This window comes from Plectropomus leopardus, chromosome 2 (genome assembly GCF_026936395.1).
Source record: "Plectropomus leopardus strain MGB_pleo_1.0 chromosome 2, ASM2693639v1, whole genome shotgun sequence".
NCBI lineage: Eukaryota > Metazoa > Chordata > Actinopteri > Perciformes > Serranidae > Plectropomus > Plectropomus leopardus.
In genome coordinates this window covers 18,548,191-18,561,500 of record NC_142177.1, presented here as the reverse complement: position 1 = coordinate 18,561,500, position 13,310 = coordinate 18,548,191, and the positions used below count along the sequence as shown (strand labels likewise).

Here is a 13,310-nt window from a genome sequence, read left to right as displayed (position 1 = left end):
TACATTAATGCGCATGCGCGTAAATTTAAATGGTAGAGAGCCGTGTAGCTCCTCCTCTTGACAAAACGTGTTGCTGTGCTCCGGGACCACGATGGTCACACACTGTCCCGAGTGAAGGGGGACACATGTGTCAGGAGCACGAACTAACCCCAGGCTCAGGAGCGCAGTACTTGTTTATATGTTTGTTGTTTGTATTCACTTGATCTGATAAGTGCCTCAGAGCTAAAGGAAGGAGCAGCCCTTTGCAGGCTGCATAGTATTAGTAGTAATAATAATAACAGTCATCCTTATCGCCGTGTCATAGGAGCAAGCAAGCAAGCAAAACTTTATTCATATAGCGCATTTTATTCTAGGCGGAAGCACATTGTGCTGAACAAAGAAGCTGCAGGCACCAAACAATGCCAGCAACCGATCATAAAAGTGAATCAAATGCATTAAAACTAAGAACATAACCTCGTAAAATAGTAGTTAAGATCAAGAATAAACCAATAAAACATACAAAGACATCTAAGTCAGAACTGATGCGTAAAACTTTGAAAAGTAATAAGGCTAAAAGTAGACCATAAAAATACAATAATACATATGAATTAAGATAAATAAAAGAACTCAAACCGAATAAGATAAATAGGCCAATAAAAGATGATAACACACCAGTAAAACCAACAAAATTAGATAAAATAATAGATACACCAGTTAAAGTAAAAGCACACCGGAGTGAAAACCAATAAAAGAAATGAAATGAAATAAATTAATAGTTTAAACAGTCAAATAAGAGGTCTGTTCTTCCACATATATGCTCATACTCATGTCATTTAGTAAATATGCTTATCGAGTTTTACGTCATTTAATGATTTCAAGCATGCGGTTGGTCAGAGTAGGGGGCACATAACACACAGGAGCTTGTCCTGCCCTCCACAACCTTGACAGTCAACAGGCCTAGCACATAACAGCTCAAAGCCAAAGAGACTCAGACTGCAGTTGATGAGTGAATTGAAATGTTGGGTGTTTAGGAGGCTACTTTGAAATCATAGTTGTGCAACCTACCAATTACTTCAGACTGGACGAAGTTACCCACAGCTTAGCCGCCCTATGGTGAAATCTAAGTTAACTAAGGCTACCTAGGAAAAGTAGGTCAAACTACTTTGTAAAAATGATTAAATTGAAAATGTACATTTACTAAATATAATGCAAAAACAATCACTTCAGCAAAAATGCCACTCAATTGAGTTTATCAGAACCAGAATCAGATTTATTACCATGTAAGTTTTCAGGGGCACCTCAGGGCACCTCAGGCCCTCACCTGCAAAATGTCACTCAAATTAACACCTAGTGACCAGGATGTGTATCAAAATGACCATAAAGAGGTGCAAAGAGAAACAAAATAACTATAAAACAGACTACACAAACACAAAGAGCCACAAAACTGCCTTAAAAAAGACATAAAATGACCACAGAGATACAGAAACAACACCAAAGACAAACAAAATTATCAAAAAGGACACAACATGAATTTAAAGAGACACAAAATAACCACAAAGACACACAGAACCACCAAAAAAAAAAAAAAAAGAAGACTTAGACTACCGGACTAAGACTAAAACTAAGATTGCTCAAGATGCATTTAAAAAGAGGCAACACCATCACAAAGTCTTTGTCTTGCTCCCCTTCAAATCAGTGCCCTGGGGCCCATTAACTCATTATCTGCTCATAATTATCAGACTTTGATGCAGCATCTAAGCATTTCTTTTACAGCATCCAAGCCAAATTAATTGAAAAAAATATAGGGTTATGAGACACATTATGCTGTCACTTCCACCATAATAAAAAGGTAGTTGTTCTTTTAAAGGTTGTGCTTCCATTGTTGTGCTATAATATAATTTCATTATTATCATCATAATCAGTGTCATAAAATTGCCTTGAAATGAAAATAATTTTGTGTCACAATAGTTTCTGGGACAAAATATCGTACAAAAAAGAAAAAAAATTTGTTGGATAAATGTATTTCCCTCAGAGGTTATGAAAATAATGCACATGCTGGTGTATGGGCCTGCATACATTAAGAAAAAAGTATTTCTCAGTTAGAGTGAATGATGTTTATGATAAAGTCATTTTTATCCACAAGAGGGCGTTTCAGTCCATTCTATTACCTAGCAGTCCTTACCTGCACTACTGTACTCTGTCCTGAGTGTTTTTCAAGATTTAGCATAAAAGAGGTTTTAGATATAGTTGATCAAACAGAAATGCATTATTTCACTCTGCCAACATGTTACATGCAATTGATGTGCAGTATTTTGAATGTGGAATTTGTACTTTGTGCAATTTATTGGTGTGATTTGGTAAAGCTAGTGCCATTACGTTCATATGTGGTTTGTATTATTGTGACTGTGAAGGCACTTATGGGCACGGCATCCGAGTCCAAGACAAATTTCCATACAGGGACAATTAAGTAGATCTTATTGTAACACAAAATAGGTCTATTGTCTGTTCAAGAGTGTCAGCTTAAAACTTAAGGGGACAGAGCGCTCACATTCAGGGCCCCGAGGCTTTGGAACAATCTGCCATACGAAATCAGGCCGGCTGGGACAGTGATCTCTTTTAAGTCCTGTAGAGAGCCTTTTCTAATTTTTTCTCAAGTTCTTCTTTCCTTTAAACTGCCTATTTCCTCAATTTCAAGCATAATTGTTTTTTTCTTAATCCGTTTTCTTTAAAAACCTGCTTGTTTTATGGCTTGGGTTTGATTTTGCTGTCTTGTAAAGCAATTTATAACTCTGTTTTTGAAACATCATTATTATTATTATTATTTTTATTATAAAGAACATGATAATTTGCAGTAGTTTATCTTATTTAAGAGTTTCTGTGTGTTTGCCAGAGTTTTAGTAGAATAACAATCTTTGTTAGGGTTAGTTGACTGATATCCAACCACAATTTTTACGTTTTTTATTGATAAATTAAAATATATTACAGATCCAGCAATATGTCCTAGTGAATACTGAACACTGTGCAACTGTTTATAGTAAATGCAATACAACCATACATGTACTTTCCAACATTCAGTTTTTTCAAGGGAAAGCTCATCAAAAAGAAAAGCATGTAGTTTAAATGACCTGGGAGGCTTCAGTAACTGTTTCCTAGGTTTCATTTCACAATCTAGAGTTACAATTATGCAACACCACACAAACATGGTATCAAGTGCTTGCAGACTTTAACTTCTCAAATAACAGGTATAAAAAAACATCTAGAATAAAGTCATTTAAAAATCATAGTATAAATAATGACTGGGACAACAGCAAGATGTTCAGGAGATAAAGAAAGCAATGGTGAGGAGTTCAGAGTGTAATAGGTTTGCTCGCTGTATCTCTCCTCACATATCTACATTAACTCTGACTTCCATCATTCATAGTTAAATGTTAGAAAAATACATTTGTTTTTTTTTGTGAACAATACATTTTTTTCCCTGTGATGTTAAAACATCCGTTTCAGTTCCTGCTGTATGACTGTAATAACCAACACAAAATCTTGCTGATTAAGCAAAGATGCAAGGTTATTAAGGCACTGTTGTGGGAACGTTGCGTCCTCGTCATCGCATGCGTTCACAAGTCCTCATGGTTTGGCTATGAAAGTGGCGTGGCTGGCTTTTGGTAGAAAAACATGTAGGAGTCACACAGCAACCTACGCAGTAGTTCAGGAGCCTGGGAGGAGTTCAAGCAGGCCAGCTCCTCCTCTGGCTGCGACAGGAAGTCACCCAGCTCCGGACAAGCCCGGATCTCTGGAATGTTGTAGCCATGTTGATCGTCACCTGTCATACAAAAACCCAAAAGAATAGCCTTAAGATAAGACATCAGCTTGAGAAGAGATAAAGACCAGTCACAGACGTCAGAGTGTGGTGCTATCCAATACTGTCAAGGCTGCCTTATCAGAAATAAGGCAGTCATGGGTAACAGCTCGATAGAAAAACAAAAACAAGCCAAAGTTTGCACGAACATCAGAATAAAATTCCTTATTTGGTGATTATATAATGCCACAAATCAACTTAATTCAAGCAGATTAAACAAGCTAAATTTTCTTACCGCATCTGTCTGCCATGCTGTCGAAGAAGAGCCAGGAGTGGGGATCAGGGCCGTATTTGACAAAGGACACATAGTGGCTGGTGTGAATGCAGAGCACAGCAAACAGCTGCATCATGTGCCTGGGTGCAGGACTATCAGAGGCTACACCTGCTGGTACTGCTAGAGCTTTGGGGGAGTGACCCTGCCGTGAAGGGTGAGTGTGTACCTTAAGAACAGAAAATATTAAGTTACATACGTGTATAAGTTTGGTCATTGGGATACATGACATCTAAAGGCCAAGACACACCAAACAGATATCAAAGACCAAGCAGCAACAAAGCCCAACTGTTGCATTGCCTCACATCACGTGTCTTTGAAAACACTGCAAAACTAGGGTGACAGATATTTACAAATGGTTATATATCCTTTATTTAACCAGGTAAAAGAGTCATTGAGATTTAAAATCTCTTTTCCAAAAGTGACCTGACCAAAAGGGCAGCTAAAAACAAGGCGACAACAATAAATATAGACAGACAAATACAACTATCACACAATACAAACAGCGAGCACAATCTCCAGTTAAAATGCAAAAAGTGCAATCATCAAATTTCAGTTATTAGTTATAATTTTGGTTGGACGTTGAACGAGGACCAACCCTCAGCTTGGTGTGTCAGGGCTCTAAAATGACCTTCTGGCTTACCTGTGTTTTGCATATAGTGCAGTACTGTTTTATTCTCCCTGGCTGCAGTTTGCGATCTGGTAGACACTGAAGACACTCATACTCTGCCAAGTGCCCACAGATGAAGCATTCCCTTGGAGCTGTTAGGAAAATCAAGTGACCCATAAGCATCTCTAAATTCTTTATATTCTGATTTTATTTAGTGCAGATTATGTCTGTTCCTCACAGTTGTATAGGAGATCTGTGACATCCAGTTCAGTGGAGGGAATGATGTGAGAAAACATCTTATACTTGTTTCCAAACCTTGGCATCTGAACTATTAGACAGGATGGCATCTGAGAGACAAATAGGAAAGTCGACATTAAGGTTACACGTACTCAAGAAGACTTGATGACCTTTTGCTTTTAAGAGGAGCACATGCTCACCTCTTCAAACTTGAGGTCACCTGACAGGCAGGATGTGTCCAGTAGCTGTTGGACGGTGGGCATCTTTCCCATCTGTTCTTTTTCTAGAAAAATCTGAAAGGTGTAGGCACCCTGACATGTTTCTTCTCTCGATCTAAAAAGAAACAGAATAACACTAACTTAAAGGAATGCTTCACTCGTAAATGACCATTTGTGTTTCAGTTACTCAGTGAGTGTTACATTGAATTTTTTGAAGAACACTTTTTCTCACATGCCTCCACTGTGAATGAAGAATCCAAAAAATGACTGAACTGACCTGCACTTGTATAGCACTTTTCTAGTAATTTTTGTCCACTCAGAGTGCTTTCACACTATGAGTCACATTGATCCATTCACACACACACATTCATGCACTGATGTCCAAGGCTACCATACAGGGTGCCAACTGCTACTCAGTTTTTTTTAATTCACACACACTCAAACACCAGTGAACAGCCATAATTTGCTATTTGGAGTTCAGTATTTTGCCCAAGGACACTTTGACATGTTGACTGGAGGAGATGGGGATCGATCTGCCAACCTTCCAATTAAAAGACAACCCACTCTACCTCTGAGCCACAGCCACCTTGTTTGCTCAGTACTTCCCTAACACGTGCATTTTAGCTGAAACATTACAGTTTAAAAAACGTGACTACAAACCAACTCATACGGGCCGAGTAGCGAACCTGGGCTCACATGTGTGTTTAAACTCTGCACAGGGAGCATTATTCATAAGCTCATGTGTTTTATATTGTGACAGTTTAGTGAAAATGCATGTGTGAGGAAGTACTGAGCGACTGGATAAACAAGACTCTGATTATACTGCACAAGTTGTGTGAGAGTTTTTGAAGAGATGTTTTGATATAGTTTTGCTGTTGGTAAACATGTTTCCCATTTGCTTCAGTTCATGAAGAATGTTTGCGTTTTTGGATTGTCTGTTCACCATGGAGGCATGTCAGAAAAACAAAGTTTTCTTTACAAGTTCAAGGTAACATGCAGTGCAATGAATAGCATGGGATGTTTAATACTGGGTGGCTAAGATCTTACCTGAGTTTAAGCAGTGGCTCCATGCAGAGCACTTTCTGAAAGAGGACAGTAATGAACTCCTCCGGGTCTGCAGTGATGCAAAGAAATTAAAAACATATGGGACTGTACCATAAGGCTGTGGTATGTCATGATGCAATGACTTAAAATCTATCAAGAAAATGCATTGCAATATATGGGTGTGTACCTTTTTCCTCTGTTCGGAAAGTGTCGCAGCCAAGATGTTTACGGAAATTCATCACACTCTCAGCAGGCACAAATCCTTGTCTGCAACAAATACATTACTTATCAGTAAGCAAACACAAGAACGCACATACTGGAAATAGCTGTAAAACAACAAAGAGCAAACACAAAGACACTCCTTGTTATGTAAGAAAGTTTGAAGCATTTGCACTTTTTAGCTAGTTAGCTAGGTAGTAAAGAAACAATATCTGCATCCTCAGGACAGAGAGTCCTTGTTTACCATTCTAGACCACTGAAATATCATAATGTTCTTGTTTTTCAAGCTAAAAGATAATGCAAGGCGTCATATAAAAAAGCCTTGAAGACTGTTTATACCTGCGTAAACGGTTGACTATTTTTCTGAGAGTGCAGGCTATGGGTTGCTCTGAGTCAGCAGGCTTCTGGCAGATATTATCCAGGGTCATAGATGAGCTGAACAAACTGAAGAGAGAAAAACATCATTTTATCAACTCAGCACTTATCTGACTACAGTTCATCATTCTCATTTAGTTGCACATGATCCCCTCTAAACAAACTAACGTTGGGAGATTAAAGTAAATCTCAGCTGTGTTTTTAACACTGTGCTGCTTGAGTATCAAATGTCCTGAGGGGTGGTGAACTGGTTTTACCTGAAGAGAGTGGCATCAAGGTAACAGGAGTTAAAATGACCCTGAATCCCCTTCATTTTGCCCACTAATAAAGACAGGACCTCTGATTCAGGAATAGGTGGTGCATCCTCGTCTGGGTCCTCAAATAGAGGAACTGAAAACAGTAAGCAAATATACAGAAACAGATGTTCCTATTAAATGGCATTTCAACAGTGACCTCATTACTCTTTAGATATGAGAAACATGATTTTCTGCAGCAGCTTCTTACTGGTTAAAACTTGGTCCAGCTGGACAATCACACAGGCTTTTAAGAATAATGATTAATCTGCTTTAACAAAGCAGGAAGTTCACAAGACTATCAAACATGTTGCACTGATAGTAACACTGTCACAAACCGTGCATGGTTTCACTAATGCCGCCCGAGGCAGAACGGTGTGAAAATGAAGTCAAGCTATTTTTGTAACAGATTTTTCACTTGTGTACAATCCTACTGTTATAATTGTTTTCCATGTCCCCATTATCCATATCTATCTACATATATATCTACAATCAATCTATAAATGTTTTTTCAATAAGTTTTGACTTTTGGGCTTTACAACACTCCAGAGTTATTGGTTAGATGTCAAAGTTTGTATCACATGAGTCGGAAACAGTCCTACACTGCCGACCCTGGAATCGAATTCAGTATAACACCAAACTTTAAACGTGTAAAAAATAGACATTTAATCGAAATCATGATTTAAAATTCAAATGTCAATGTAATGAATGCAACTTTAGGTAAATCCCTAAACTTCATATAGTACTGGCATCCTGATCAAAAGGTCAGCTTGTAAAACATCCTCTATAGCACTTAAAGTTTATGTCGAGTGCCACTATATCCATCACAGTTTAGAGTGGACAATAATGAATAATATTAAGCGAAAACCTAATTCTATTTTGTGCACATAACATTTCACATTTACTAAAAATGTGAGTTAATTTTTTTACTTTGAACAACACTTATACCAATAATATCAACTGTGTGCAAGTTTGAGTTGCTTGTGAAATGTCTGACCTGGAGGTGTGTCGGTGGGTTTGTGGGTCTCCCTTCCTGTAGAGGAGCAGACAAACCTGCTGTCAGGGCTGCACTTTGTGATGGGAACAAACAAAGCCCTGTTTCCTTTGCAGGTGAAATACCTCTGGCCTCCGTACTTTCCATCAGAACAGCCGTTCACCTCATAGTCCTGAAACAATGACAACCAAATCAGGCATGAGGGAGATACTGTACCTGAAGCTTACAGAAGATGCAACTGCACAAAATCCTCCTCACTCACCAGTTCAATGCCAGCCCACTCCTCAGTCTTGCCTTCGAGGAACCCCAACCACTGGATGACTCCGTACACTGTGATCCCCGAGTTGGACACCACCTCCACCATGGACCCCACCTCCAAAGGCACATGAGATGTGTTTGAACTTTGGCTCTGAATGACACTCTGTTCTGTAAGGCTCTCCCTCACTGGTCGTGCATGAGATCCTATATTTGGCATGGAGTTGATGCGCGTCACTGCCTTTCTGTGCAGACCTGCGGAGACAGATGGAGGGTGTGTGGAGGTGTGGCGGCAGATGGTTAGAAAGTCATAAGACAATTTTTTCAAGCTTGTCACATGCTGCCTCATCAGATTGACCTCCGGCTAACACAGCACAGGTTTAGATATGAGGTATGTAGACAGCTCAGAGTTCACAATGTGCCAAAACGCAAGACCATGTGATGAATCGGCTGTTTTGCATTCCAGAGCAACAGGACTGGTTTTTCTGGTTGTGTACTGGGACCGCTGTCTCTGCTCCCCATCTGGGATCACCAGGGTTTTCTAAAGATTTTTAATGGCAGGGTTTCATTGACTGATTTAAATGAGGGGGATGAACGTTGGGATTCCGTTTCTTTTATTCTTTTTTTTTTAATGGATTGCATCGTATTTTATTTTTAAGAAATATCCCATGGAAGGTTGTGACTTATGGCCACTTTACTTACTGCCACACTGGCCATCTTTCCAGTGGAGTCCGAGGGGAACGGAGTAGGATGGGACCACCTGGACGATGTCTGCAGCACTGAACAGGGGCAGAGGAGCAGGTTTCTTGGATGACAAATTGTGATCACTGTCCTACAGGGAAGAGAAAAAAAACAGCATACCTGCATGCTCAGATGTACAGATATATGTTCTCAGACATGTGTACATTTTGCACTAATAACAATGAAAGTGGCATATCTCTCTGGCAGTTTTGACATATCACTTTTCCCCCAAAGACAAACAAGTTATGCAAATTGTTTGGTCAACCTGGTCATAATACATGTGAAGTTATGAAGTATGAAATTATTAGCTTCAGGGAAACCAGATATTTATCACTCTGAGCAAAAACCGTGCTGAACAGTAGACAAAAGTGGTTCTTGAGCTCATAATCATCAGGGAACTTTTTTTGGGGCTATACGGCACCCATCTTTTAAAAGGTACTAGACAGCACCTTTGACAAATAGTCAGTCCCACCAGGAATTTGTGGGCTGTTTTGGGAATGTTCCAGCCTGAAATGCCTGATTTCACGACAGCTTTTCTAAGCGTGTTGCAATTTTTACGGGCATTTCTTTAAATGGAATTTTGGGGGCAAGTGAAAATTGCAAAAGAGGTTGCAATGCTGCCTCAAATTGCATTTATTCAGCAAAAAGTGTAAAAGAATTCGAATTGTTTTGTATTCAGTCACTATCGTAATGCTATGCAGTAAGGATAGGAGAAAAAAATAGAGACAGTACAGTATTGCAATATTTTGCATGTCAATATTGTATCAAAACATGGAGGCCAAGTATAGATTTTTTCTAATATAAATTGTTTAGTATTGCAAATACAAATTAAACCTTTGGCAGCCTACCATAGTATTAATATAAATCTCATTATCAGTCTGTGAGATAATTTTGCTGCAAAAATAATTATTTAAGTGCTATAAACTGACTAAAACGTTTATCTTTTAGTTTTTTTGTGGCTTTTTTGCTTTATTAAATAGGACAGATAGACAGATAGATAAACAAGGTATGGGGGAGAGAGGGAACATCATGCAGCAAAGGACCACGGGTTGGACTCGAACCCAGGCCACTGATAGGGACTCAGCCTACAACTACACTTTATCTCGTTAGATGTTAACTTAGATATTAATGTTTTGTTCAGGGGCATAATTTGTAGTTGAGAAAAGGTAAAAAAAAAAGCCATGTATGTTATTACAATGTTCATATTGAAAACCATTTAAATAGCAATAATGCTGCAATAACATTGTAACGTGGGGCCTTTTGGTGATTCACACCCCTAATAGCACATACACAGAGATGCCATGTAACACCATATAGTTTTTAAATTTTGGAGCCTGGGGCCCCTTGAATGAGGCCAAATAATACCACAGATAAGTCAGTGTGCTTCTAAATTACACTTTTAATTAAATTATAAATGCTTATTGATCATGTCTTACAAATGTTTACTTTAAACATTTAGAATGCAAAAAAGTTGAGAGCCTCAGCCTTGATGCATTATCTTCTGGAGATAAACTGTTTTAATGTTGTAATGTTATCAAAAATATCAATTTATCGATACGTATCGGTTCGGAATATTTGTATCAGTAGGCCTACCCATTATACGGAGTATCAGTACAACAGTACCAGCTGTTTTCTCACTCTCGCTTATTGTTAGTTTACATCAGTCGTTCTGCTGTTCTGTGCTACGAAAGAAGAAAGGTCAATTCACCTTTGTAATGTTAGAGCCTTGTTATATTTATCTTTTAGCAAACATTTTAACTTCACAGTGGTCTCGAAAATGCCACTGAATATTCTTTAAGCTACTGAAGTTAGAAATTCCAGTATCATGGCATTACATATAGAGTTTTTATTGTTTTCACCAGTGAACAAAGCTGAAGAACCATTAGGAACCTTTAAAGTCCCTGGATGGTCTTTTAGAGGCTCTCCACTGGCTCCTCGGCTTAGTTTACTGGGAAAGTGTTTGTGTGGTAGTGGTGCTAAACAGCACCTCAAAGAACCACTAAGGAACCAACATCTCTGCTGCTTTGTTCTTTATACTTGACCCCCAATTTTTGATGCTGCAACTACTGAACCAGACAAACAGAGCCACCCACCACATATTCCAACTCAAAGCCGAGCATGTGCAGGTCGTCTTTGCTCTCCTTCCTCCCAATCTGCATCAGGTTCTTGACCAGCGCTGGCAAGTGTCCCTTCTTGTGCTTCACCACCACCAGGTCCCCCTGAGACAGCTCGCAGATAGCAGAGAACAGCTGCGGGTTACAAAGCAGCTCCAGGCGCTTGCTCGCAAGAGAGATGAAGAGCAGGAGCTGGGCCTGGTGGCGGGTCAGAGGGTAGGTGTCCTCCCTCCGCACGATGCCTCCGCTCTTCGGGCTCCCCGCGCTGCTGCCGCCGCAGTACAGCAGCCCCATCAGCTCCCCGCGCTGCACCTCCGCCTCCACGCGGCCGATACATCCTCTGCAGAAGCCTTTCCTCGACTTTCCGCGGATCACGATGAAAAACTTATCCTTCACTACTGTTTTTGGATCCATATTTCCATCAGTACTGACTGACAGTTTCAAGGCAGGGATTTTGCTTTTAGAAGCAGATAACCTGGAAACAAAGCAGCAACAGCTACGAGTTAAAGCTTCTTAACTACAAAAGTTACGAGCATTTAATTACGCACTCATTTCGAATAAAAACATATTTTCCCTTTTACCAGCACTCACCTTAATTTCCTTTTAAACAGTACTCACTTTGCCATCGACAATACAGAGAGGTTATATAGCTAGAATTAACTGGTATTTCAAGAATGTATGAGAATATTGAATAAAATAGTTATCACAATGCCCACACGTCCATACAAGAGCTAGCCTTGGAACAAACTCATTCACCTCTTTAATAAAGCAACCCTGCTCTGTAACAGTACTCCAAATCACAAATACTTATTAGAAAATATTGTACTTACACTTTTTATTTGTCAAGGACAATTACTACGCGACCGGTTACACCACTGCTGCAACATGAATGAATTTGCCCACAAAAGCAGCGGATGACTCCAGCGCTGAGAAAGCCTCTTCCTCCTGAATGTATCTGAGTAGGTGAGTTAACCTGCAGGAGTTTAAATACTGACCTGGATGTGACCGACAACGCCCACTTGGCAACTCCCAAAAATCTCCGCCCTAAAAGCAACAATGCGTGACTGTGGGTCTGATAAGAGAAGGGATTATAATGTTGCCTATTTCTTTAAACTAAATGAAGCTGCTAATTTTACATGCAACAAAAACCCATTATTATGAGGAGGGTGATGCACAGATACCAGTAAACTCAGTCAAACTGGGAACGGCTGTGCAAAGAGGATAACATAAGGGAAAAATGTGTTGCCTGATTGTTATGGCTAAACAATGTATACACAGATGTAGTTTTATTACCACTGTTGTCTTAATGAATATATTAAACAGTGATAGAACTTATTCTCCTCTAGGTTTCATTAGCAAATATTGTACTTTTACTTCACCACATTTGGGATAAATGTTATTTGTTACATTGCAAATTTGGATCAGTCATTTGAAATATATTAACATTAAATCAGCTGAAGAATATAGGACGTATTACCATAGGTCAATCGTCTTAGTAGTATATAAAGCAGATACTAGTCCCACCATTAGCAGCTGCAATATCAAAGCGATGAACACAATGCATCAATTATTATTCAGTAAAATTCTGAAATAGGCAGTTTTACATTATGAGTACCTTTACTTTTGGTACCCAAACTATTTTTTTATTTTAGTACTTTTGTACTTTTTGTACTTTTGTACTTTTATCAAGTGTTGAAAGAAGGACTTTTACTTGTATTTTCCACAAGAACAATATAAGACAAACATAAACACTACTAACAGAAACAAACAAAACATGTAGGAAGTTACAGGAAACAGTCTTTGGTGCAGAGAAATCACAGGTTATAAGAGTTCAGAAAAATCTGGTCTAAGATCATTCTCTGTATAAGTGAAATGCATATAGCTTTAACCCATAGCTATCAGTTAGGAATCCGTTTAAGTTTGACTGAATTATTGATGTACTGACTCCTCAGTACCAACTTTTGTTTTGACAAAATTGCAAACACTGACACTATAAACTGATGCAGGAAAAATCACAGTAAATTAAGAGCTTGACATTCAGTAGTCACTGATGGAGGACAACTAAACCCTCAGTTCAAGAAAACCTAGGCCCTTGTTTAGCTGCATA

General features: G+C 39.0%; 1 protein-coding gene across 1 annotated transcript; it reads right to left on the bottom strand.

Annotated features, from left to right (window-relative positions):
- Positions 1-2,922: 2,922 nt before the first annotated feature.
- Positions 2,923-12,153, bottom strand: cyld2 (cylindromatosis (turban tumor syndrome) 2). Its single transcript, XM_042496703.2, has 14 exons — positions 12,034-12,153; positions 11,183-11,678; positions 9,051-9,180; positions 8,356-8,603; positions 8,097-8,265; positions 7,064-7,196; positions 6,771-6,875; positions 6,400-6,479; positions 6,216-6,282; positions 5,151-5,283; positions 4,952-5,060; positions 4,747-4,865; positions 4,068-4,272; positions 2,923-3,796 (listed from the first exon to the last, which is right to left on the bottom strand). Exons 2-14 carry the CDS (start codon positions 11,615-11,617, stop codon positions 3,612-3,614), a joined length of 2,118 nt encoding a protein of 705 aa, XP_042352637.2. The 5' UTR covers positions 11,618-11,678; positions 12,034-12,153; the 3' UTR covers positions 2,923-3,611.
- Positions 12,154-13,310: the final 1,157 nt, after the last annotated feature.

Coding starts and splice junctions, on each gene's coding strand:
- cyld2 (XM_042496703.2), bottom strand. CDS start 11,617: ATGGATCCAAAAACAGTAGTGAAGGATAAGTTTTTCATCGTGATCCGC. Junction 9,181..11,182: donor GCTTTGAGTTGGAATATGTG/GTGGGTGGCTCT, acceptor TCTTCCCTGTAG/GACAGTGATCACAATTTGTC. Junction 8,266..8,355: donor AGTGGGCTGGCATTGAACTG/GTGAGTGAGGAG, acceptor TCATTGTTTCAG/GACTATGAGGTGAACGGCTG.